Source organism: Dromiciops gliroides, chromosome 3, assembly GCF_019393635.1.
Source record: "Dromiciops gliroides isolate mDroGli1 chromosome 3, mDroGli1.pri, whole genome shotgun sequence".
Lineage (NCBI taxonomy): Eukaryota > Metazoa > Chordata > Mammalia > Microbiotheria > Microbiotheriidae > Dromiciops > Dromiciops gliroides.
Window position 1 is genome coordinate 375,478,844 of NC_057863.1, and position 27,580 is coordinate 375,506,423.

At 35.9% G+C, this 27,580-nt stretch overlaps 1 protein-coding gene across 1 annotated transcript in view; it reads right to left on the minus strand.

Moving 5' to 3' along the window:
• THSD7B (thrombospondin type 1 domain containing 7B) overlaps positions 1-27,580 on the minus strand; it is a 1,126,956-nt gene that overhangs the window by 640,172 nt on the left and 459,204 nt on the right. Inside the window, exon 7 of the mRNA XM_043994926.1 lies at positions 17,708-17,905. Within this exon, the coding sequence (XP_043850861.1) occupies positions 17,708-17,905 (198 nt within the window). The remainder of the gene's footprint in view (positions 1-17,707; positions 17,906-27,580) is intronic.

Genomic DNA, 27,580 nt, shown 5'->3' on the forward strand with positions numbered 1-27,580 from the left:
AATGGTAGATGGAAATTAAATTTGGAGGTGATGGCAATAGCAGTTAGGAGAATGAGAAAAAGCCAGTTTCAAAGGTAGGACATGAGCTGAATTTAAAGGAAGCCGGAGATTCAAATTGCAAGAAGTGCTTTGGTGGTGGTGAGGGGCTGGGGCGGTGGGGGGGGCGGTGAGCTGTGAAACAGCATTGGTTTGAGAAATACATTGCTAAGTGTGGAGTAGAAATTAAGATAGTATTACCAATTTTTAGATTCTGTGAAATTAGTCAATAAACATTTATCAAACACGAACTCTGTGCTAGGTACCATGTTAAATGTCGACTATACAAAGAAAGGTAAAAGACAGTCTCTACCTGGGGCAGCCAGGTGGCACAGTGGATAAAGCACCTGGATTCAGGAGGACCTAAGTTCAAATCTGGCCTCAGACAATTGACACTTACTAGGTGTATTACCCTGGGCAAGTCACTTAACCCTCATTGCCCTGCAAAAAAAAAATAGTAATAACAATCTTATGGGGAGCAGCTAGGCGGTGCAGTAGATAAAGCACGGGCCTGGATTCAGGAGGATCTGAGTTCAAATCTGGCCTCAGACACTTAACATTTACTAGCTGTGTGACCTTGGGCAAGTCACTTAACCCCCAATGCCTTGCAAAAAAAAAAAAGAAAAGAAAAGAAAGAAAATCACTATCAGATGAGTAGAGGTTGGGTTAACGTGGAGGGATATTTGAGGTGCAGAGACCAATATTAAGGCAATGGCAAGAGTGCAGGGGGGCAGCTAGATGGCGCAGTGGATGGAGCGCTGGCCTTGGAGTCAGGAGTACCTGAGTTCGGATCCGGCCTCAGACACTTCATACTTAATGGCTGTGTGGCCCTGGGCAAGTCACTTAACCCCAATTGCCTCACTAAAAAAAAAAAAAAAAATTTATTTAAAAAAAAAAAAGAGTGCAGGGCAGGAGGTGATGAGGGGACTGTGGACATGAAATTCAGAGGAAGTGGATATATGCCATATATGTTGTAAAGAAAGAAATTACAATATGCAGTAGTTTATTAGATGTATGTAGTGAGTGAGAAAGAAGAATCAAGAATGATATTGAGGTTTCAAACCTAGCTAGCAGACAGGAGGGTAGAGCTCTCAATAGTAAAAGGAAATCTGGGAAGAGAGAATGATTTTGGGTGAAAGCTAGAGAGCTCTGTTTTGGGACATATGGTTTGAGGTGCCTATGAGAAATCCAATTCAAAACATCTATGAAAAAATGGTGATGTAGAACTTGTATTCAAGGAAGAAACTAGGGCTAGATAAATAGATCTGGGAATTACCTCTATAGAGATGGTAACTGTACCTATGGAAGTTAATGAGAGTACCAAATAAAAGTGCACAAAGCCAAGAGAAGGCCCTGAATATTTCCTTGAGGAATTCCCATAGTTAAATGTGTGTAACATAGATAAAGATACAGTCAAAGAGCCTCAGAGAAGGAAAATTAAAAGAAATCAGAAGTCAGAAAGATGAGAAGAAAGGATCCAAGAGAAGGGAGTCAACAATGCCATATGGTTCTGTTTTTATTTGTCCTTCATTCTTAAAGTAGACTCTGATATCAGAAAGGTGATGCCATGACTTACAAGTAAATTGGATTTAAGTGAGGAAGAGCTGTGCAAAGTCAGCAGCCTCAGTCTCTCCTTTGGAGTCATCTGAATCCAGTGGCAAGACGTATTATCAAGATGACTGGAGATGACCCCGTGCCAAATATTGCAGAGATATCAAGAAGAATAATGAGGCCATTGTATTATGTGATTAAGAGTTGTTTGGTGACTTCAGAAAAAAGTAGTTTCAGGTGAATTATAAAGTTAGAAGCTGCAATGCAGAGGGTTTGGAAGAGAGTGAAAAGAGAGAAAGGGGAGCACCAAATGTAGATAGTTTTTTGAAGCTTAGATGAGAAAGAGAAAACAATAGGTTCATAATTTGTGGGAATGGTAAGTTCTGTTAAGGGTTATTATTTTTAATGAAGTGGATTTGGGTATGTTTGTAGCATCAGGGAAGAAGTAAATCTACTAGAGAAGATAGAAGAAGAGAAAAAGACTGCATGTAAAAGGCTTTGGCAAGTAGAAAACCTAATAATCAAAAAGAGAAATAAAGGCAAATATGGTGGATGATGTCAGAGGGATGAAAGATGAGCATGAAGGGAGAAGGGGAACTTTTGATGAATGGGCTTAATTTTTTTCAGTGAAATGTGAAGTGAGATTCTTATCAGGGAGTGTAGGGGAGAGAATGACATGGGAGTGTTTGGAAGAACATATTTGGAATAACTATGGTGATGTGATAAGGAATTAATTAGGAAAGAGTAGCAGCATTTTAAAAGTACATACTTTTTTTTAATGAGGTGAACAGAAGTATTTTTAACTACTCTGGGTGTGGGGAAGTTCATATCTAATCGAACAAAGGACAGAAGACTAGGCCAGCACAGCAAATTTCACTACAGTGTGCACTTGGGGAATTTTAGTGTATATTATTGGCAAATTAAATACTGTGTTCAATAAGAAAAATATTATTTTAGTCATTAAATATACTTACACTAAAACTTACTATTTAAAAGAATTAACAACTAATCTTAACTTTAAACATATTAACTTTTCAAGTGAAGCTTTTTAATCAAACAATTCACTTTACCCTAAAATACAGAACAACTTTATTGAGCTTATTTGCTTGGCCAATTAAAAAAAAAAGTCTTTCCAATTGAACTCTACTCCTGTAGCTGTTCACAGTCTGATGGAAAGACTATGCTAGAATTTAAGGATTTATAATCATATATGCATATCTGTTTCAAAATATAAAAAGTTGACTTTTTTCCCTTCCATGTCCCTTTCAATAAAAGGCACAGAGCTTATACAGAAAATAAAATGGGTAGAGGAGTAGGAAAGGAAAAGAAATGCGTAGTTTTTTCTTTCTCTTACTCAGCTTGAGTCCTTTGGCAGGAGTATGGGAGGTTTCTTGGGATGGGAAGAAGAGCAGATAGTTCACCTGACCCAAATAGAAACCATAGTCTGCCCAACAGAATAATTAAAACAGGAAAGGCAGGTCCTTTGATAAAATCTGGAAGATAGTCATAATGCAGTTATGTTATTGAATTAGTCAATAAACATTGATTAAGCATCTAGTATGTGTCAGGTACTATGCTAAATGCTAGAGATACAAGGAAAGGCAAAAGCCAGCCCCTTCTCCCAAGGAGTTCATAGTCTAATGGAAGAGATGACATTTATGTGTAACAACTATATGTAAATAAGCTATATTCAGGATAAATAGGAAATAATCAACAGAGGAAAGTCACTAGAACTAAGGGTGATGAGGAAGTTGACATGGTCAGACCTGAACTTTAGGAACATCAGTTTGCCAGCTCAATGGAAGGCAGGCTGTACTTAGTCATGCGGTGGGGAGACCAACTGACAAGCTGGTACAGGCATGAGGTGATGAGTGCAAGCATCAAAGCTATGTCAGTGTCAGCAGATAGAAGGGGATATATAGAAGGGATGTTATGAAGGTAAGCTATATATCTCCTTTTACCAGAGGTTCATGGAAGCTGCAGAGTGGAAGCAAATGGAAAGTGGAGGGAATAGTAGACGTGATGGTCAAGGTTTCAATGATAGAGTCCCTAGAAGTTAGGAAAGATCCCTCTCCAACATCCTTCTTTCCCCAGATGGTTCTGGATTCTGAGCAACACCTCCACTACAGGAAGATGATTGTTGACACATTACGATATGCTAGGCAAATGTTGGACATCCAAAAAAACATTTCTACAGATAAAATTACAAGATAAAAATGCTATTTTAATTATTAAAACATGTGAAATCTTTTGAATGAAGAAAATGTTGACTAGAAAAAATATTTTCTTTATATATTTTGGTAAAATTTTAAAAGCTAAGCTATATGGAGAATTGACCAAAAAAATAATAAAAGACAAAGAGCTATTCCCTAATATGTAAATGATCAAAGAATATGAATAAATAGTTTTCAAAATCACTAACTACTAATAATCACATGGAAGATGGCACCAAATCATGAACAATGACAGAAATGCAAGTAAAAACAACTCTTAATAAATAACAACATCCCCATCAAGTTAGTTGAATTTTACTATAACTATGTAATTCCCTCATTCACATAGAACATCCCCTTCCACACAACAGTTTTCAGTATTTACTCTTTCTGGTGCTCACACATACAGGCGCCTGTGCAGTATGAGCTATATAGTTAAATGAATAGCTGAGAGATCATAGAATCACAAATTTGGATTTGCCTAGATCTTTCTCAAACTGCTATCTATGTCTCCTCTATCTTGTAGTGGTAAAATTTATTTTTTAAAGTGTAAGATCATATTTTTTTAAGTGTAAGATCATATAGTTATTATAAATTTTTATTTTATTTGGTTCTATCAAAGTATTTGAAATAATTTTATTTAAATGTTTGGATCCTTACTGTCTTCAATTATAATAGCTATAACTTCCAAGTTTATATCATCTGTAAATTTAATAAGGATGTCATGGATCTACTCCTTTTTCTAGGCCATTCATAAAAGCATTAAACAAGAAAAAGGTAGACACAAATCCCTGGAATGCCCTCCTAGAAACATGTTCCAAATTGACATTGGCATATTAATGACTACTCCTTAAGTCAGGGCAACTAGGTGGCACAGTGGCTAGAATTCTAGGTCTGGAGTCAGGAAGACTTGAGTCCAAATCCAGCCTCAGACACTTACTATGAGAACCTGGGCAAGTCATTTAACCCTGTTTTGCTCAGTTTCCTCATCTCTAAAACGAGCTGGAGAAGGAAATGGTAAACCACTCCTATATCTTTGTCAACAAAACCCCAAATAGGGTAATGAAGAGTCAGACAGAACTGAAGCAACTACACATCTTCTCAAGCCATTCCACCAGTTCAAAATCCACTTAATTTTACACTATTCAAAGCTGTATCTAGGTTTTTTTCTCACAAGGAAAGAATGAAATACTTTATTGAATTCTTTGCTGATTTAGTTTCTCAAAAACAAAGTAAGGTTAATCTCATTTGACTTATTCTTGAGCAAGCCATGTTATTGTTGTGATTACTGCTTCCTTTTCTTAATAGTCATTGACCCTCTTTTTAATGATACACTCAAAATTTTTTCCAGCAATCAACATCAACATAACTGGAAAGATTCCTGGGTGACTTACAAAATATATTTTGCAAACTCAAAGACTGCAAGAAGCCAACAGATAACTTCTGAACCCCAGGGGCACTGTTGCAAATAAAGGCCTGGTTTTAGCTAAGTTAACAAAACTATCCAAACTGACAAGCTACAGTAGATCAATTAATAAGGCCCTTAATTTCAAAGCAGTGAGGCCAGTTGGCCAAGTAAATTCAACTTCCTTCAGCCATGTGCAGTAATCCTGCATACCACCATATACTCAGTTTTGTGTGTGCTGGGCCAGTGCAAAACACGATATTTTTATTCATGATTTTCATTTAATCTTGCCATCATTAAACTGTGTCACCAATGTCTGCCTTCATCAACTTCCATAGAATTCATGGGGGATGGGGAGTAGATATCATTTTTCATTCTAGGGAATCTCTATGGTTTTTGTTTGTATTGTTTTGTTTTGTTTTATTATTCATTTTCTAGGTATCAAGTCAAAATCTGCCTCTCTATAACTTAGACTGATTTCTTCTAGTCCTCCTTTTGGTTGACTAGTCAGTCAATATGCATTTATTAAGTACCTACTATGTACCAGGTACTGTGCGCTAAGTGCTAGGGAAACAAATAAAGGTAAAAGACAGGCCCTGATCTGAAGGAGTTCACAACATTATGGAAGTAGACAAAATACAAGCTATTGGGGCAGCTAGATGGCGCAGTGGATAGAGCACCAGCCCTGGAGTCAGGAGTACGTGAGTTCAAATCCAGCCTCAGACACTTAACACTTACTAGCTGTGTTACCCTGGGCAAGTCACTTAACCCCAACTGCCTCACTAAAAAAAAATACAAACTATTATAGACAAGCATGTATATGGGATATATATACGGGATAAATTTGAGATAATCAACAGAGGGAAGGCATTAGCCTCAAGTGAGGTGGGAAAATGATTTTTATAGAAAGTAGAATTTTAGCTGACACTTGAAGGAATCCAGTAAAGTCAGGGGGTTGGAATAAAGAAGGGGATAATTCATGGCATGGGGGATAAGCAGTAAAAATAGTCAGGCAATAGAGGATTTAGGAGGCAAGGGTTGCTATGTAGAAGGGTCCACAGGGTGAGTAAGGTATAAGAAGCCTTGAATGTGTGTGGGGGTGGGGAAGCAGTGTAGAGGGGAAAATGTTGGTTATCAAAGGCTTTGAATGCCAGAGATGTTATAACTGATTCTGGAAGTGATTGGGAACCACTGCAGTTTCCCTAGTTAGGGGAGTGAAGTGATAGTCAGAGCCTCACTTTAAGATTATTTTAACAGCTTTGGGACCAAGCACAATAAGCTTAATCCCTCTTCCATTTGGAAGCTCCTCAAATACTTGAAAGGAAATATTCATACTTCCTCCCCCAAGACTTCTCTTCCACTGGCTAAACATTCAAACTTAGTCAGTCTACAATGTATAATCTCAAAAAAATTAGGACTGCAGATACCTGCAAATACTGATGCTTGCAAACTTGCCATAGAACACTAAAAGAGAATCACAGAATATTAGGTCTTAAAGAGACCTTAGAGATCATGTAATCTGGCTTTTCTTATTTCACATTCTAGTAGTCCCAGAAAAATAAAATTAGTTGGCCAAAAATCACACAGCAAACATTACTTTGATTGGCAATCTTTGGACCTTATCAGTAGTCAGAAAAAGCAAACAAACAAAAACAACCAAAGGCATATGCTACTGTTAAATTTATTTCACAACCAGAAACCAAACTCATATCTCCATGACTAACTCTATATCTAATCCCTGTGACTAAACACTACAGGACAGTGTACAACTGGATGGGAAAAAGTGGAAGGTTTCCTGGGTGAAAATAGTAAGAGCAAAGAATCCTTGTCATTCGGGATGAAACGATCTTTAGACCATTTAGTTGCATATAATACATTTTGTGATATCGATATAGTCATTATTAATTTTGCTTCTTATATCCTATGGAATAAGAATAAAAAGCTGAATTGTTAATAGTAAATATAATAGAAAAAATATCTATTTGGGGAAGAAAGTCATACTTGGAAACCAATGCATTCCAAGCCATTTCTAAACTATTTTTTTTGGTTATTTTTGGAGGGTTTGGATAGATCCATATGGGGTTGTGTAACTGAATGTGGGGGCCACAAAAAATTGGCAAGAATAAAAGGTTATGTATATCTATTTTATATATCTATATATCCTAGGTCACATAAAAATTTCTTGCACAAAAAGGGTGGCAAGTAGAAAAAATATAAGAGGCCCTGATCTACAGCCTCAGTAGTTAAGAGGACTTAGCAGCATGGAAATTCCCAGGAGTGATGCAGATATTCAAATAACCTGGAAAATCTTATAGTGTTGCCTATAGCCCTTTGGCCCTTTGTCACATAGCCAGCATGTTTTAGAAGCAGCACTTGAAAAGAAGATTGTAGAAGCATCTAGGTGGTGCAGTAGATAGAGCACCAGCCCTGGAGTCAGGAGGATCTGAATTCAAATCCAGCCTCAGACACTTGACACTTACTAGCTTTGTGACCCTGGGAACTTAACTCCAATTTCCTCATTTATACAGCCATACTTGCCAGACACATACACATATAGACAAAAAAAAAACAATTCTTTTACTGCAGTTTATTGAGTATTTGGTATAGAAGGAATGTAATCATTGGATACCCCTTAGGGATGGGAACTTATTTGTGATTTCATATGTATAGGGAACTCCAAAGTGATAAAAATCTTTACCACTCCAGGTCAGCCCCTTCTCTGTAACTTACGGACTTAGAGAGCTGGTTAGGGAGCTAAAATGTTAAGTGACTTTCCCATGGTCACATAGCCAGTATGTGTCAAAGCCCAGTCTTAAACATAGGTCTTCCTGTCCATAACCATTTCTTTATTCATTTCAACCTACTGTCTTAATGTTACACATTTTATTAAAGTTTAAAAAGAAAAGTAATTGAGTGATTCCTTTAACATAAAAAACAGGGTAGATAGCCTAACAAATGAATATTCATTTTTTATCCACAGGCAGCATGAAGTATATTTTAGATAATATTGATAATCATGTTTTTAGAACTTAAATCAATTTTGCCTGCTGCTCCCCTTCATGCCCTATAGCTGAACATGGATAAGAAGAATCACAAATAATTTAAATTAATTCCTCTTTATGAGATTGTCTTCTCTAAACATATTATTGATGGCTCACCCTCATTAGACCCTGACATCCCCTCAAATTATACCTTTCCTTACTTTCTTAGCCCAACTCCCAGGGGTGGTGGGGGGGAATCTAAATTTCTTACCTTCATTTACCCTCCTCTCACTCATTCTCAGTTTAATTATGGTACATCTATTATGACTACAATTCCTCTCAATGAGGACACTGATGCCAAACAGCTTCAAGCTAATGGTCTTAAAAAATGGAAAACTGCAAATGAAATTCCATTTTTTAAGCCTTGAATAACATATCTCATGTATTTTTTTCTTTTTCTGCTAAGATGTGCTATCATTTTCTACTATTTGGTCTTTAGTAATTTAGTTAAGTAATAAGAAAGGAAAGAATATCTACCGCCATTTTGGTTTTGACAGGACAATAATATCTCATAAATAACCTTTCCCTCGGGAAACATGGAAAAATAGTAAAATTAACTTATATCTTGGTTGTCAATACACATATGGCATTTTAAAATTCTTTTGATCTATTGTCATTATGTGCTAATATCAGAAGGATGTCTATTTCTGCCCATTGTTACACCCTTGACATCAGGACAAGAAAATAAATAGAATAAGGTATTCACAAAACATATCTACACCTATTTTGCTGCACCAGTAAGAATAATACAGTCCCCCAAAAAATCACCAATCTTTTCAACCCAGACCAAATGCTCACTAATGATATTGCCTAGTCCTGGAATCTACATTGAAACCACAAGAAAAAGATCTTACAGAGGCTGTGATGGAGAGATTCTAAAGTATTAGAAATTAATAACTAGAAGAAATTGCAAATTTATATACATATGTGTACATATGTATGTATGTATCTATGATCATTGAATTTTTAGAGAAGAAATGAAATTTCATATGCTTCATCAAACTAACATATGGCTCTTGTGCTGAGGGATGTTGTCACATGTCCATTGAAAGTCAAATGAGAAGAAATAGTTTTTCTTATAGTAGGTGGTTCAGTGTTTAAGGGAGAAGTGTTTTCATGAATGAGTTTCTATGACCTTGGAAGAGATTCCTATGGGGAGACTGAGGAATCTCTACTTAGAGAGTTGTGGGGTTTTTTGGTTTCTTTGGTGTAGCTGTTTTGTTTTGTTTTGTTTTATGTGCACATATCTACTTTTTGAGTGGATCTCTGCAAATCCTGTAAGAGGTAGTTAAAATAGGTCCCCTTCAAGTTCTTTTATGAGCCTGATAATTAGAAATAGGTATCTACCTCACTTCTCCATTTTGAACTTGGATCGTTCTAAGGGTGAAATATGAACCTAGGTTGGTGCCCATCTCTTAAACTCCCTTTTTGCACTCTGAAAAATCCTCTACCACAGTGTTTATATTCTTAAATGGAACTATTTTTTCCTGCCCAAGTAGAAATTCCTAATAGAACAGATTAGGTGTGCCCATGTAATAATTTAGCTCATGTTTTTAGACAAATGTGTCAGAATGTAGACAAAGGAGTGTATTCTTTCAAATCACCTTGCAGGCCATATATTGATGCCAAAGATTCTGTCATTATTCTAAATATTTTTGGGATTGCATTCAGAGCCAGTGGCTTGGAGTTTAGAATATGCTAAAACTTGGAAAACATTTGTCCTTTAAAATTGGATTTGACTTTTGCACCCAGCCCAAAGTCATTTAAAACCAAGTTCAAAATTGAAGTGGCTAATCAAACTAGGTTATAACATTTGAGATTTTTTTTAAGGAGGTATGCCTGCAAGTAAACTGATTTTCTTGCATATTTTATATTCTTTGGAATCTGCCCTAAATGATTTGTTTTAGCAATGGTTACAATACTGGAACTGGTTTATTATGTATACTAAATTGTCTACTTCTGAACAATAACATTAATTTGGATGTATATATTCTGGTAATTCTTTTTTAAACTAATAACACTCATAATTTCATAGTCATATGTGGCATATAGATATTCCAGTATTTGATTAAAATAGAAATCAGTAACATTTCCTTTGTATTGTAATATTGCCATGAGAACAAATCACTGGTGTAAAATTAACTGATAGATAATCCTTGTCATGTTCTTTATAAAATCTCGTCATATGTATAGCACTAAAAGGGAGCACACAAGTCTTTCTAGAGCCAAAGGAAAATGCCCCAGAAGACAAGTAATTTGCTCTTTGGGAGAGGAGGGAGAAAGAGAAGCATAGAACAATGAGTTTAAAAGAGAAAGAACATCATGTTTAAACATAGAGTTGAAAGGAGAGTCTATTTTGGCTTTCTTAAAGCTCTTCCTATTCAAATAAATGACTTCTTACTAGAAGCAATAGAATGGAGGATGGAGTTTGACCTTGATATTCATAGGAGTCAAGACACTACTAGAGAAAAAAGACAGGATATTAAACATATGTTTGTTTACTTTGATCCTAAATTAAAAAAAAAATTACACCTAATAAAAGTCATCCAAGACAGGTGTTATTTGGGGTTAGATCTCCCGAAATATATAGTACTTTAGCTAAGATTAAAGATCACTTTCTTGGACTGTTCAAGGTTAATGATGCAGGTCAAAAACTGACAGAAGAGTTTCTTTGGAATGTGGAAGTAATGCCACATTAATGATGGAAAATCATTGCTCGTTCCTTCTTGTAAGTATATATGTCACTTAAAGAAAACATTTGCATGGAAAAGGTCTAATGCTCTGATGAAAAATAAGAAATCTTTTATGCAAGTGGGCATTGAGGCAACACAAGAGAACTCTAAATCCCATGTACCTGTCACCATGTGAACTCTGTTCTTTCTGATGTATTACACTCATCATCAGCTGCAGAGCTTTGTTCTCGAAAAGTACAGAATATACACTGGAAATCTGTGCAAAGGAATGTATGCTGACTACACAGACACTTCTTCATTCTGGATCTCCTTGGCATATTGCAAAGTAGTCATAGTTCAATGCTCAGGCTTTGATACTCTCAGTGTGGAAACTGGATATTTTCCCATGAGCCTTTGGGGTATATGACCCAATTTATGTATAAGAGGCAAGGAAAGGTTCAGAAGATTTTAAAGCCAGAAGGGACCATGGAGTTCATTCAGTTCAACACTTCATATTTTATCTGAACAGAAACAAGAACCCTATTTATTCAAGTTCACATAGGTAGAGTTATTAGCATAAGCAGGATTCAAACTTGGATTCTCCAACTCCATATCCAGTACTTCTTCCAGCTAGCAGCAATAGCAGGTCACTGACCTAGGAACTATACCTTGTGTGCTGACCTAATGGGGATTTTCCCATATTTCTCTTTGATGCCATGCTAATTTCAATAACCAATTGATAATTCTGATTTTAAAATGAAATTGTGAACTTTAGAAGCAGATTATTTTAATTGAATATATGAAATTTTTCCAAGGTAAATTAGCCTGGGACTATATTTTTATATAGTTCTCCACTGAAATTTCAAAGTACATATTTTCAAAAAACTGATTTGTCAATTTAGAAGAGCTTTTTTATTACCAATATATACTTCTACTCACCTATGTGAATAATAAGGTATTGAGGATCTCTGACCTCTATGTGATTAAATTTTCAAAAATGACACTATGTAGTTTTGAGTCTATGGAAGTAATGTGGTATGTTATTTGCAAAGCATTTAAAGTTTTGCAAAAGGGTTTACAAATATTGCTATCTCACTAGATCCTCACAACAACCTGGGAGGTAGATGCTATTAGTATCCCCTTTTAGAGATAAGAAAATTGAGGCAGAAGTTAAATGTCTTGTCCAAGGTCACATAACTAGTAAGCATCACAGATGGCATTTGAATTCAGGTCTTCCTAGTTAGTCCTGTGACTGGTTATTTCTCCTAAAAGATGAGAATTAAAATATCTTCCCAGATAATCTCAAATGTGTCTTGGGAGGATAACATAAAATAATATATATGGAATTGCTTTGGTTCAGTAAATTGCTATATTAATGCGATATATAGAGAGATATATAGATATATATTACTATCCCTCATTACTCTCATTAGTTATCATTTCTATTATATGCTTAGCTAAGGGTGAAAAGTTGAGAATACTACAACACATTTGGTAACATAGAACATCACAAGATATGTTCTCTGTGATTTCTCATAAATATTTTTCCTTTAAGAATAAATCTGATCTCAGGGATGGCTAGGTGGCACAGTGGATAAATCACTGGCCCTGGATTCAGCAGAACCTGAGTTCAAATCCAGCCTCTGATACTTGATACTTACTAACTGTGTAACCCTGGGCAAGTCACTTAACCCTTGTTGCCCTGCAAAAGAAAAGAAAAAAAATTATGGGGCAGCTAGGTGGTGCAGTGGATGCACTTGATACTTACTAGCTCTGTGATCTTGGGCAAGTCACTTAGCCCTCATTGCCCCACCCCAAAATAATAATAATAATAATAAATCTAGGTGTTTCAATGAGTTTACTTGATAAGCATTTATTAGGTACCTACTATGTGCAAGGTAGAGACACCTAAGGTGGCTCAGTAGATAGAGCTCTGGGCCTGGAGTAAGGAAGACCTGAGTTCATATCTGAACTCAGACACTTAATATCTGTGTGACACTAAGAAACACTTCTCCTCTGTTTTCCCTAATGCACTGGAGGAAGAAACAGTAAACCACTTTAGTATCTTTGCCAAGAAAATGCCATGCACAGCATTGGCATGCCATGAGGGTAAACAAGGTCACAAAGAGTTGAATGCAACTGAACAATTGAAAAACAACAATGTGCCAGGCCCTGTTGTGAGCTCAGGGAATACAAAGTAAGTTAAAGACAGTTCCTGTTTTCTATGGACTCACAATCTAATGCGGGAGACAACAACTAAACAATGATGTACAAACAAGAAAAACAGAAATAATGAGCAGAGGTATGTGAATTAAGAGAGATTGAAAAAAGCTTCCTGGAAAAAGTGGGATTTTAAATGGCATATAAAAGAAGCTAAAAAAGCCACAAAGTATAAATGAGAAAAGAGAACATTCCAGTCATAGGAGACAGCCAATGAAACTATCCAGAGCTTCAAGATGGAGTGTCTTGTTTGAGGTCGATGTAGTAGGCAAGTGTCACTGAATCAAAAAGTACAGAGCAGAAGTGAAGGGGATAAGGTATAAGAATACTGTAAAGATGTGGAAGCAATGAGCTATGAAGAGATCTGAATGTCAAATAGAGGATTTATATTTCTTGGTTACATTCATGGGATTGTGTTGAAAACTGAACCTCAAGTTGATTTTGGGTTGTGAGACAATAGTCTTTAGACATAAGACCACTTTAGGGAGAGGTTCTGGTCAATTTGAGAAGAAAAGTTTGACTGGACATATTTTTAGATTATTCTGTATGTCCCATATATATCCAAGTATAGTATGTTTCAAAAACATAAATTTGTTAAAATATGAGTGATATGATAGGAAATATTTTGAGCATAGCATGATTTTGACTTGGCTTCTTTATGATTTCTCCACAAGAACAGTGAGAATGCAGAAAAGTGCACCATTTCATAATTTATAAGCTGCAACCCTTCCAATGTCCACTTGCACAAGCTAACTTCAGGTCTTTGTTAAGCCAAAGGGTCACGTTTATTGTATATCTTCTGGCACAGTAGGATCTGTGGGCATAAAGCCAATCTCTTCCATCATGGTCTTAGGTAGAGGCCCAGAACTGAGGCTTGCCCAACTTGTTTGTGCAGTCTAAGTCACAACAGTTCATGAATGTGGCCACTATGTATTATAATATTTATATATTTCTTAACCATGTAATGTATAAAACTGTGCTACTTTGTTATTAGGTTTCTATTTTTGTATGTTTCTCTGACAAGGTTTTTGAGAATTCTGCCCCTAATCCTGTTTTTCCCATCAACTCTATGGTTTTCACTGCATGATTTTACCTAGAGCAGTCCTTTTTGGAAATTAAGTTCAAGAAGAACCACCTGTATTCCCTTAACAGATTTTTGCACAAAGTTGATCTCTGGTGCAGTGAATATTTCAAGGTTTCTTAGTACAAGTCTTCAGACATTAGAAGAACCAGGATTGTTCTCTGACCTCTATGAAATTATACTCTCAAAAATGTCAAGTAGGAAGATTTAAGTCTATTGTTTAGTCATTTTCAGTTGTATCCAACTTTATGACCCCATTTGGGGTTTTCTTGGCAAAGATACTGGAGTGGTTTGCCAATTCCTTCTCTGACTCTTTTACAGATGAAGAAACTGAGGCAAATAGGGTTAAGTAACTTGGTCAGGTGTCTGAGGCCAGATTTGAACTCAGGAAGATGAGTCTTACTGACTCCAGGTCCAGCACTCTATCCACTGTGCCACTTAGCTGTCTTGATTTAAGCCTATGAGGCAGCTGAGTCCCTAAGTGACAATACACATGTGTTGTATTTTGGTAATGTACACATAAAGAAATACTATTCAAATCCTGATCAGGAATAGAGGAGATTATAAAATCATAGATATAAATGTGGAATGAGTCACAGAGACTTCATACAACTCCCTCATTTTACAGCTGGAAAAACAGAGAGATTTAAAGGCTAAGGGATTTGTTTAAGTTCTAACAAGGAATGAATGAACTTCAGATTTTGGATTCCCAGGACTCTGAATCTGGATCCCATTCTCTTTCTACCACAGAGATCCCTGGATTCTATAATGTGAAAGGACATATATATCTGGAAGACAGTAGAATATTTTAAAATACAGAAGAAGGGAAAGGTCTGCATTGAACATGAGAAACAAAATAGTTGACCTTTTCAAGTCCCCTGTAGATATCATGTTCTATCCATACCTCCTCACATTTTCTTGGAATACTTGGCTTGGAAGTGGCCTTTGCCCTTATGACATCATATTTATGCCACACTTACTTCTGTTCATGCACAATGAATTCCCTTCCCAAGCCACCTCCCACTTCAATTATATTGCAAGCTCTCTGACGGCAGGGGCTAAGTTGCTCTTTAACTTCATACCTCCCTCCAGTGCTCAGATGAGTGCCTTGTATATAATAAGAGCTTAATAAACATGTTTTGAATTTTAAACAAATTCAATACATGCTATAAGTTGAATAATATGTAAATAAATTCAATATAAGCTATGTATGTCACAATATATGCTATATACTACATAAAATATTTATTTTATACTATACAGAGTACACACTATACTTTTTAAATACTAGTTTGAGATGTAGGGATAATACTAAGAAATTTCTCAAAATAAAAGACCAATAAAACAAGTAATAAATTGGGAATGATGATGAAAATACCATATGCTCTCAGAAATTTTAAATAAATAAACAGAAGGAAAATTATCCAACCTGCCTCAAAGCTTTCCCCCCTCTAGTCATTCAAATGAGTGTCAACAATCCTGTCAATTCCTATAGCCATGAAAATTATTCAATAATATGTGTAAAATCTAACAGAGAAGTACTTCTCTGCCAAAGCACTATCATCAATCATCTCAAATTAGCACATAAGCTAAATGGCTAAAAGTACAAGAACATATTTTCAGTTTCCCACTAACAAAAGCTAGAGCTACCAGGAGACCAAAGTTTCCCAAGAACCATTTCTTGGCTGCCTTACCTCAAAATATGATAAAGTCATCTAAGAGTTAAAAAAAAAAACTCAATGGATTATAATATCCTTGCCCTGGTAGTCCCCCATCCCACATGCCACAATATACATGTGCACATACACACATACACACAAACACTTTGCACAGAAATTGAGTGAAGAAGTCAAAGTATGAATATCAGTCATGATTCAGGAACAGGAAACAAAGCTACAGAACTGCTGATAAATGGAAGAGTTTTTACCCCTACAAATGATACAGGATAAGCAACATATTTCAATAAGATAGTCAGTTAACCAGACATAATATTAAGCTTAAGCCAAATCCCAGAAAAAAACAAACTGAAAGTGCATAAAAATGAGTCATTTGTAATTAAGGCTCCAACAAACCAAAATATAACAAGTTACTTTCTTCAACTTGGAGGTAAAAGGGGAAAATATTTTTATTTTTTCTAAGCAACATTTTTTGAGATTTGTATTTTGGATTTCAGATTTCTCTACTAGAATTGTATATATCTGTAAAAGAATCTAGGACAAAGTACAAAAAGCAAATGTATGAATGCAAAGTAAACTATCTCAGAACTAAATTTAACAGTTTAAATGATAAATGATTATGTCTATATAATTTATGATCATAAAGTAGAGATATATATTAAATTATGCATTTGTTCCTATTAGCTACAGTGTTAGTAATAGCAATGATCATACACTTAGTCTGTAGACATTGAAATAAAAAGGAAGAAAGCAAATAATTAAATATGAAATTAAATATTGAGTAGTTGGCAAATATGTTACTATATATATATATGAGAGTCACTGTATATGTGTCACATATTGAATTGTGTATAATTGACCTGTATGTGATACAGGCCAAAACACCATGGTATGTAGCACCTTTTTATTGTTACTATGTATACTAATATTCAACCTGACCCTGGCTTGTCATTTCATTTCATTGCACAGCTTACTATATTTCTTACATCAATACATTTCATAAAATATAAACACAAAAAAACACCACAGTTGAGACTCTTTATGCCAGGCCTCATCAATAGAGATTCTGATTATCTTTCCACAAGTCTGATTTCCTTTTCTTTTTAATTCAGATAAAATAAAAATGTCATTGTTCTCATTTCCATTTTCATTAGCATTTGATTTAAGTATTTCTTCAATCACATTTCATTTCAGACAATTTTACAGACCCTGGAAGCTCATTAATCAAGGAAACACACCATTCTTAAGAGTTTTGCAAAAAACTTCAAGCATTTTTCCTGACAACTTTTTTTAAAAAATCTTTTTTTCTTAGAAATGCTTAGTGTTACCACTGTGATTGATTCTAGTACAAGAATCTGATATTGTGGAAATGAAAAGATGCCACTTAGAATGTTTTTTTCAACTTGGCAGGATTTTCAGCCCTAGAATCTTTTTCATTGAACTGTCTATTAATAATGCATAAAACTATTTTAAACCAACTTTGCAAATAAGAAACTGAAGCTTGTTCAGAACAGACAAGTTAAAATTCAACCAAATGTTTTCTTTTCTTGACAAAATCATTACCATGTAGAGCAATATAGATTGTCACTATAATATTTACACATAATCAATTCTTGTGCTTTTGTTGTGAAAAAGGTAGTCTGAAGGTATGTCCTAGTAACAGGATTTCTAGCAATGTGCCACTTGACTTAATCACCTATACTTAGAAATAAAATCTCTGCTTCTCTCTCACTCTCAGATAAATTACTTCTTAAAGAATAATATTTACATAGGTTGAAGCCATTTGGCTCTAAATTTGTCGTTGCTTCCTACCTTTATCATTCTGGCAGACAGCTTTGAGGATATGATGTCCTAAGCCACATTTTCCATGATCAGGAATACAGACCCCCTCTGAAACCAGCCACTGATAGCACGTGGGGTCATCACAGGGAACAGATTCCATCAAATGTGGGCAATTCCCATCAGGTCCTGTGGATTCCATGAGGATATGCCGTTGTCTCAATCTAAACCCTATGATAAAAAAAAAAAAAAGATAAGTATAATGGAGTTTTAGGGGCAGCTAGGTGTTGCAGTGGATAAAGTAGTGGCCTTGGATTCAGGAGAACTTGAGTTCAAATCCAAGTTCACACACTTGGCACTTACTAGCTGTATGACTCTGAGCAAGTCACTTAACTCTCATTGCTCAGCCCCTCCCCCAAAGAAGTATAATAGGCTTTCACATGTTTTCATGTGAATAGAAGCAATATTAAGTGGTTACTAAGCAAAAAGATTAATCAAGCATACATAACATGGCAACTGATATGACTTTAGGAGATGGGGAAGTAGCCTAGATAGGTAGAGGCACTAGAACAAATATTACATATCCTCAAGAAGTATAGAGTTTATCTGGAAATATAAGATCCAACCATAAAAACAACTGTTACATACTTAACACATTAAAAAGTCACGATAATATATTGAAAAAAATTATATAGAAATACAGATGCTTAACAATTACATATTTCAAAAATGTTTAAAGAAGAAATATCTCTTAGCCTCAGAAGCCTAAGGTCCTAACTATTCCTGTGTAAAGTAGTTATGAAACAGTCAAAGTGATTTCTAATTCACCTTTCCTCACGAGATCATTAAAGGTAGAAGAAGAAGACAGAAAGAATGTCTGGCTGTGCTAATCCTTCAAATTATGTACAGAAATTTATCTGGGAAAAACACCTTAAAAATCAGGTAGCATCCAGCCCTAAATTAAATAGAAAAGAAGTACAGATAATATGTGTCCCAAGAAATACTCTATGTAAACAGAAAACTGTCAAGCCCCCAAATATGACTTTATAACTATGGTATGAATGACTACATGTGTATGAACTGTTCCTACTTTCCAGAAACTTATGTATGACTTTTCAGATGCCTTAGAATGTTGATTGAGACATATAACTTTTATTTATTTTTAATAAAAGTTTTTTATTATTTCTAGTTACATGTAGAGATAGTTTTCAACATTTGTTTAATAAGATTTCCAATTTCAATTTTTCTCCCTCCCTCTCCTCGCTCCCCCTCCCCTAGACAGCACGTAATCTCTTATAAGTTTTAGATATATAATATATATGTATATATTATAAAATTAAATATATTTATGCATTAGTCATGATATAAGAGAAGAACCAGAACAATAAGGAAAAACCTCAAAATAGAAAAACAAAAGAAATAGTATAGTTCAATCAACATCCACATTCCACAGTTCTTTTTTTTTTTCTCTATTTGAAGAGCCTTTTCCATCATGAGTCCTTTGGAACTTTCTTGTACCATTGTATTTGTGAGAAGAATCTAGTCTATAACAGTTGATCAACACATCATGTTGATCATATTGTGTATAATGTTCTTCTGGTTCTGCTCATCTCACTCATCATCAATTCATGCAAGTCCTTCCAGGTTTCTCTGAACTCCTCCTGCTCATCATTTCTTACAGCACAATAGAATTCCATTACATTCATATACCACAACTTGTTCAGCCATTCTCCAATTGATGGGCAACCCCTCAATTTCCAATTCCCTGCCACCACAAAAAGAGCAGCTATAAATATTTTTGTACATGTGGGTCCTTTTCCCTTTTTTATGATCTCTTTGGGGAAAAGACCCAAAAGTGGTATTGCTGCGTCAAAGGATAGAGGCATATAGCTTTCAAATAATTTCCACTTGGTTACAAAGAAGGTTTCACAGGTTGAATTTTAACCTGGATCTTACTAACTTTAAGACCAATAATCAATCTACTATTCCATGTAGCTCCCTCAAAATCTACTACCAATAGCACTTACATAGTATTACTGCTACCACAACCACCACCACCACTACCACCACCATAACCAATGGATAGAACACTGGCCTTGCATGAGGAAGACCTGAGTTTGAATTTGACCTCAGACACATACTATCTGTGTGACCCTGGGAAATTCACTTAACCTCTGTTTGCCTTGATACACTAGAGAAGAAAATGACAAACCACTTCAGCATCTTTGCCAAGAAAACTCCATATATAGCATAGACATGCTATGATACATGAAGTGACAAGGAGTCAGACATGACAGAACAACTAAACAACAACACAAAGTACTAATAATACCCATAAATCTTTTTTTCTATCTCTAAATCCTTTAATCTCATAGCATACTCCTTAAATGGAAAAAAAAAAGATAGGTGCTTGAACCTTGTTTATCATTATGTTGATATGTAATTTACCTATTTACTTAACTTGCATCCTTGTCTAATACTTACTGATTTTTTCACAAATTCCTACACAACATAAGCAGTCACTAACTAGTCAGGTCCATTGTAACATGGGTCTCAGGATGCCCAGTTACCTAGATCTCAACTCCAGTAAGGAGCTTTGGCCTAGGTACTTTGTAGCTCTAAATCAAATTGCAACCATCTCACTATAAATCTATTGATTGAATCTCTTCAACCAATAAATTATCTCAGTCCTACATTTGTGGTACCTTTGTACTGACTACTAACTATCTTCAAATTGTACCATAAGCTCAGCATAAAGTAAAAACCTTGGATCTTTTTTCTTAGCATCTACTTAAATCACACATTGTCATTCACTCTTTCAATTGGTTTTCAAAAGTCATCAGCCTTTCCAAAAGCATATTTGTCCCATACAATTTACATCAATTCATGCTACTGCTGCTTCCCATATTAATGAGGTGATACAATTTAGTCAATAGGATCTACTGTGTGCAAAGAACCAGACTAGAGATGGTATAAAGAACTAGAGCTACAAAAGACAGAATAACCCCCATCACACACAGAGAATACAATCTAACGGGCCTAAGTCACTCGTATGTATATGTAAGTGTATATATATATATATATATATATATATATATATATATATATATATATATATATATATACACATAGATACATATATAAATCTAGGAAATAAATATGAAAACACTTATAATAGGTAGGCAGAAATATACATATATGTATGTCTGTGTCTGTGCCTGTGCCTATGTCTATGGCTTTATTTTGCAGACAGGGAGTTAGGGTTTGTGCCTAGTCTTCTGAGAGATGTCTGTATTCATGTTAGAGCATATCCCAGATCGTGTTATGCTTTCAGTAAATATAATAGACTAAAGGGCAAGATCTATTTTAAAGATGATTCAATCTTATTGTCAAAGATTACTATGGAAGGATGTTTTTATACCTCTTACTATATACCATTTGAGCAAATGCCTTTGATAAGAGCTGTGTCTCCTAGCTGACTGTTTTTTGGGGGTTTTTTTGTGAGCCAATGAGGGTTAAGGGACTTGCCCAGGGTCACACAGCTAGAAAGTGTCAAGTATCTGAGGTCAGATTTGAACTTAGGTCCTCCTGAATCCAGGGCCAGTGCTTTATCCATTGAGCCACTTAGCTGTCCCCTCCTAGCTAATGAGAAGCATACCAGTTAGAGCTCATGAGTTATGTTTTTAAAAGGCCCTTCAGGGTAACTCTAGAACTTGAGGGAACAGCTAACCTCTAAAAACTCAGCCTACTACCATGAGTTAAATTTGGGAGAATAACTGAGAGAATGTTATATAGGCATCAGCTAGCAGAAGAACTCTTTCTTGAAGGTCCCAGGACTTTCTGAGGCTCTTGATTTCACAGCTGATCACCTACCCTAATTAATTTAAGGCAATCCTTAACAGTTATATGGATAGCTACTGGGTAGGAATTGTTTTTCATAGTAACTGTCTCCAACCATAATTAGCATAAGGATATGTTCAGGAAGAAATTACATTATAATAGACTGTTTAAGAATGGGTTTCTGGGGTTTGGTGGCTTGTGTTATTGTTTCTGTATATTGAGCAACAATTTTTAAGTGGGGGAAGAGGGCAACAAGGACAAATTGGTTCCCTTTCCTCTGCAACTCTGAATTATTGGGAGCCTTTCCAAAAATCAGAAAGCAAATGCTGCAATTCTATTTAAATTCTGTTGCAAGGCAGGCTAGCTTCACTTGACTAGTCCAGACCTGTCGAGTAATCATTTTCTTGTTTGCCTGTCATAAACCTGATGGAATGGTGCTAAGGCTGTACACAACTCCTGATTTTATCCAGTCAACCAATCTTCAATGAGTGCTAGATTGAAATTCTATAAAATAATAAGAGAACGGGAATCAGAGGGAGTTAACCTTTGTCATCCCCTACAGTAGCTACCAAGAAATTCTACCTCTCCACTGCCTCCCTTTCTATAATGTTCAAAAATGAGTGAGGACAACCTATTAGGGTGATACAGTAGGATACCATTGATAAACAGCCAGTTGCAGTATTATGGGAATTGCCTTTGTACTCCCTCTGAGTGTATATCAGACTTTAAATCCAAGGGAAAGGATATCACGGTACATGGTTACCCCCAAATTGATGTAAAAGAGTTTTGTCTTGGTTGGAGGACTTGCATAGGACAAACTATCATTCCCATTGGGTCAGATGAACAGCTTCCCTGCTTTTCTGGCATTATCTCTTGACCATAGAACATAGCTACAAGATCTTTTTTTCCATTTCTTCTCTCTGTCTTTGGGTTTGGTGCTCCATGAACATGGATTGGAGCTATCCAGGGCATCCTGTTTACTCTTTCTGAGCACAGCTTAAAGACCTCCTCTTCCCAACTTCTTTCTTTTGGGTTCTATTAATTGACCCCTCATCCCCAGTAAGCACTTTTCCCATTCCCACCCAAAGGATTCAGGCATAGTATAGAATATTAACTACAGTGTATTTTTAGTATTTTTATATAATAGAAAACATCTAAGAATGTATGAGTGTCATAGAGCCATTTTTGCAGATTCATTTTCTTTCTTTCATGGTAAAAAATTATAATGTGAAGATAGAGACTCTGGGTGAAATCCCACAGCTTTCCTGTATTTAATGTATTAGTATGTGTATCCCCAGCCTCTGTGGAATTCTAAAATACATTTAGCCTGAGACAGCTCAGTGACTCATGGCTGGTAGAAACCCATGACAATATCATGAGAAACATGAAGTTGAGAAACCCTTAGTCCTTCCTGCTCACAAGTCAGTGGGACTAACAAGGAGATTATTTAATACTGTGTTTACACACCTGGACTTCTTGGAAAAATAGAATTACTTCCCCAAAGAGTTAACTTCATCCTTTATTTTTCTGAGGACTCAACAGGGTCTTAGACATATGACTCTAGCTTATTCTTAATAATGAGAAGCCAAAAATTCGTCCTGATAGTATTCACAAAACAATCAGCTCACTCTCCTATACAACAATTATTCTGATTTCTAATCCTGTCTTGTCTTGGAGTCAGGAAGTAGACCTTACTTAATTCAAATATAGTCTCAGACACTTACAAGCTACGTGAGCCTGGGTAAGTCATCCTACCTCACTCAGCCTATTTCCTTATCTGTAATACAAGTATAATAAAAGCACTCAACTTGAAGGTAAGAATGAAGGAGATAACAGTTGTAAAGAGTTTCTCAAACCTTAAATGCATGTATATATGTATGACTATATATATATAGATAGATAGATACACATATACATTATATAAGTTTGTGTTATATAATGTGTGTATATATATACATATACATATAAATATATGTATGTGTATAAAACCTGACTATTAATATAAACATCCCTAAGCCCAAAAGAAGAAGGCCTAATACATTTATAAAAGAATAGTATGCTTGAAGTTATCTATATTTACACTTCCCCCCAATAGACTTTGAGCTCCAAAATGGTAAGGATCATATCTTATCTTAATTTTGCATGTCCACCAGCTTCTAGCATAGAGGTATGCCTACAATAGATATTAAAATATTTGTTGTAACATTCAATGAATGACAACCAACAGGTTACTTCTCCTAACAGTATGGAAAGAAATATGTCCCTACTTCATTCTTGCTCCTTCCTACTTGACTAAATTTTCTAATTATATTTCTAATTTTATCCTCTTTCATTGACTTTCAAAATTGAGATTGTTCCTTGGAAAATTTTTGAAACTAGGTTTGTTTCTGGCAATATTTGCGTAGCACATTCCAGCTACAGTGAGATTATGGAGACTTCAGAGGCAAGTCCACCAGGAATGAATCAGAAGATTATGTATCTAGGTTGCTGAAGGCCCCTCAGAAGTCATCTGGTTCAACCCCTTTATTTAACAGAAGAGGAAACTGAAGCCCAAGTGCCTTGCACAGGGTCACATGGATGGTAATTGTCAGATGCTGAAGATGAACCCACATCCTTTGACTAGAACCCATGCTCTTTCCACAACTTTGAAAACAAAGAATATGCATAAGTGATAGAGACTGTCCAAGCTCTTGCTTTCCTCTTTTCTGAAGGACTATGTGTTTTGTTAGCTTGCTTTTTAACACAACTAGCAACATTAACACAGAATGGCCTTCCCACCAATCTCTATTGCCTACATATCTAAGTCCAACTGAAACTTGTGAAATCTCTGAACACTGGAAGGCAGCAGTTATGAATAATTTAAACTCCAGAAACAAATCCCTCAGTGATTAATTCAGAGCTAAGCACCCCATGAGCCAACTTGTGTAATTGTTATTTTTTTTTCTGAAAGAAAAACAAAAGAAGAAGATGGTTGGAACTCTAAATTAGAAGGACATTTTAAAAAAGATACTCTTAAGGTGGAGGGCAACCAAGATGGAAAAAAAAAAAAAAGCTTTCAGATCATGGCATCCAATAATCAGAAAAAGGAATGAGGACTATTTCGTTTAGAAAAGATTAGCCTGGAAAATAGAAGATGGGGGAGAAGGGACAACTGTCTTTTAAGGTCTAAAGGAGCATAGATTTATAAATGGAATACACAAACATTATCCGGTTCAAACTTTTTCATCTTCCCTGATGTCACTTCCCAAAGGCCTCATTTTACAGATAAGGAAACTGAGGCCCACAGGAGGGCAAGGACTTTCCAAAAGTCAAATAAGTAGTCAGTGAGAGTATAGACACTCAGACACAGGTCTTCTGATTGAAACTACAGCACAATCTTCACTGCATCTTGCTGCTATAAAGTCCATTTCAAAAACTTGAAAACTACTTTGTTATTGTTACTGTTAATGATCCAGCAAAGCTGGAATATATTCTAAATTGAGGACAACTAACAAGTATACATCCTGAGCCAAATATCTGGAAAGCTGGATTGATGACTCTATCTTAGATATTTCATTTGAGCTAAATAGAACGATTGAATGGTTGCTTTGGACAAAAGATTTAACAGGATGCAGCATAAGAATAAGAGTAGAAAATGAAGAGTAAAGATGGTGAGGAATAAAGACTAGTGAAGAGATAGTAGTGGGAATCAGATAGTAGGGAACATAAGGAATAAGGTCTTCATAGGACCAACACATCTTGACAGTTAAAACACAACAACACCTGGTTACAAGATTCCTAGGCAGGCTTCCTGATTTTCCCTTTCTTTTCTTCCATCTACACCCCATCTATTAATTCTGAGCATTTTCACTGACTATGTCCCTCAAAACTGGGCTGTTCTCCCTCATCATCTTTGCCTCCTAGCTTCTGTGGGATCATTTAAGTCCTAGGTAAAATCCTATCTTCTATAGGAAGCTTTCCCCCAAAACTCTTGATTCCAGTGTTATTTCCTGTTTATCCTGAATTGAGTTTGTGCATATTGATTTATATGTTGTTTCACCTATTAGATTCTGAGTTCCTTGAAGTTAGGGTCTATCTTTTGCTTTTCTTTGTATCACCAGTGCTTAGCACAGTACATGACACGGTTGGTTGCTGTGCTTCATTGTTGAAGAAAACTTAAATGACATGACTACGTTAGAGTTTAGTTAGAGTGTGTCTGACTGTGGCTGATCAGACCAATATGAGCTTGGAATGCTCTACCTCAGGGTAGAGCACAAGTAATCCATGTGATCATTTGAAGTGATTCTCTAAATTTGTGCATCAGGAATAGTTTTGAGCCACTTCAATTCTGCTTTGCTCATAGAACATAGGAACTTCTTTGATGAAGGGACACTATGTTGGTTAGTCCCATGCCAGTGTCGCCCATGTCATACAATCAATTCCAAAGTTCTTAAGACAGATCTTGAAAATATCTTTGTATTGCTGCTTTTGACTACCATATAAGTTCTTGCCCTATGTGAGTTTTTCATAAAATAGTCTTTTAGTCAGGCATGGTCCTGGTATACTGTCTGGGTTTCACAGGCATACAACAATGAGATCCGCACAATGGATCTGTAGACCTTCTGTTTGGTAGTCATTCTAATGCCTCTTCTCTCCCATACTTTTCCTTTGGTGTCTCCCAAACACTGAACTTGCTCTATCAGTGTGTGTGTCAACCTTATTGTCAATATGTACATCCCTAGGCCCTTAATAAATGTGTTTTCCCTGCCTGCCTGACTGTCTCCATGCCTTTGTAGACATATCTAGAATGCTATGTCCCCTTCTCTTCACTTCTTGGTTTCCCTGGTGACTTTCAAGATTCAATCAATTCCCTTTGTCTGAAAGAGATTCTTCTTTCATATCCCCTCAGTTACTAGTGCCTTTCCCTCTCAGACTACCTTGTATCTGGGGCACATAGGTGGTACAGTGGATAGAGCACTGGCCCTTAAGTTGGAAGGCCTGAGTTAAAAATCTCACCTCAGACACTTACTAGCTGTATGACCCTGGGTAAGCCACTTAACCCCAATTGCCTTAAACATCCAGGACCATTTCCTGTTGTTCATATATATGGCTAATTTAGAGAGAAGGGCAGAGAGGAAGGATAGGAACCCACCTCCAACCAAATTAGGGAAAGAAGGGGAGTTCTTACAGCCATTGACCTCATGGTAGCCATTGATGTGTAAAGGGGTTTAGAAAGTGACTTACTGCCTAGAAAGTATGTTCTGCTTGGGTCAGAGCCTGTTTGAATTATTTTAGTATAACAACTCTGCCTTCTGATAGATTTAAGTGGGGCAGCTAGGTGGTGCAGTACATAAAGCACTGGTCCTGGATTCAGGGGGACCTTAGTTCAAATCTTGCCTCAGACACTTGACACTAGCTGTATTACTCTGGGCAAGTCACTTAACTCTTATTGCCCACACTCTCCCCCCCACCAAAAAAAAAAGAGATAAATTTAAGAAACACATCATAGCAAACTTCTTAAAGGAAGGGACTCTTTTTTCCTTTCTTCATAACCACAGCCCTTAGCACTGTGCCTGGCACAAAGTAAGTGCATAATTAATACTTATTGACTGACATATTATATTTATGATATATTTATTTTTATATGATATATACTTATTTTTATATGATAAATATCTTATATTTATATGATATATTTATATTTATGTTACTATTCTAACATCATCTACTTTCTCCCAAATGTCCTTATTCATATTAAGGGTACTACTATCTTTTCAGTCATACAGGTTCATAAATTCAAAGTCATTCTTGACTTTTCCTTCTTCTTTATTTATCCAACCAGTTTCCAACTCTTCATGGTTAAAATTCCATAGTATCTCTTTTATGTTTTTACTTCTCTCCACTTACATACCCTACCTTAGTTCAGGCCCTCATTAGCTCTCACTTAAATGACTAGAATAGCCTCCTAATTTGTCTCTCTACTTCCAATCTCTCCAATCTCATATATATCCTGCATGCACATCAAATTTATATTCCTAAAGCACAGATCTACACATCAGACCACATCAGTTCCTACTCAAAAATTTT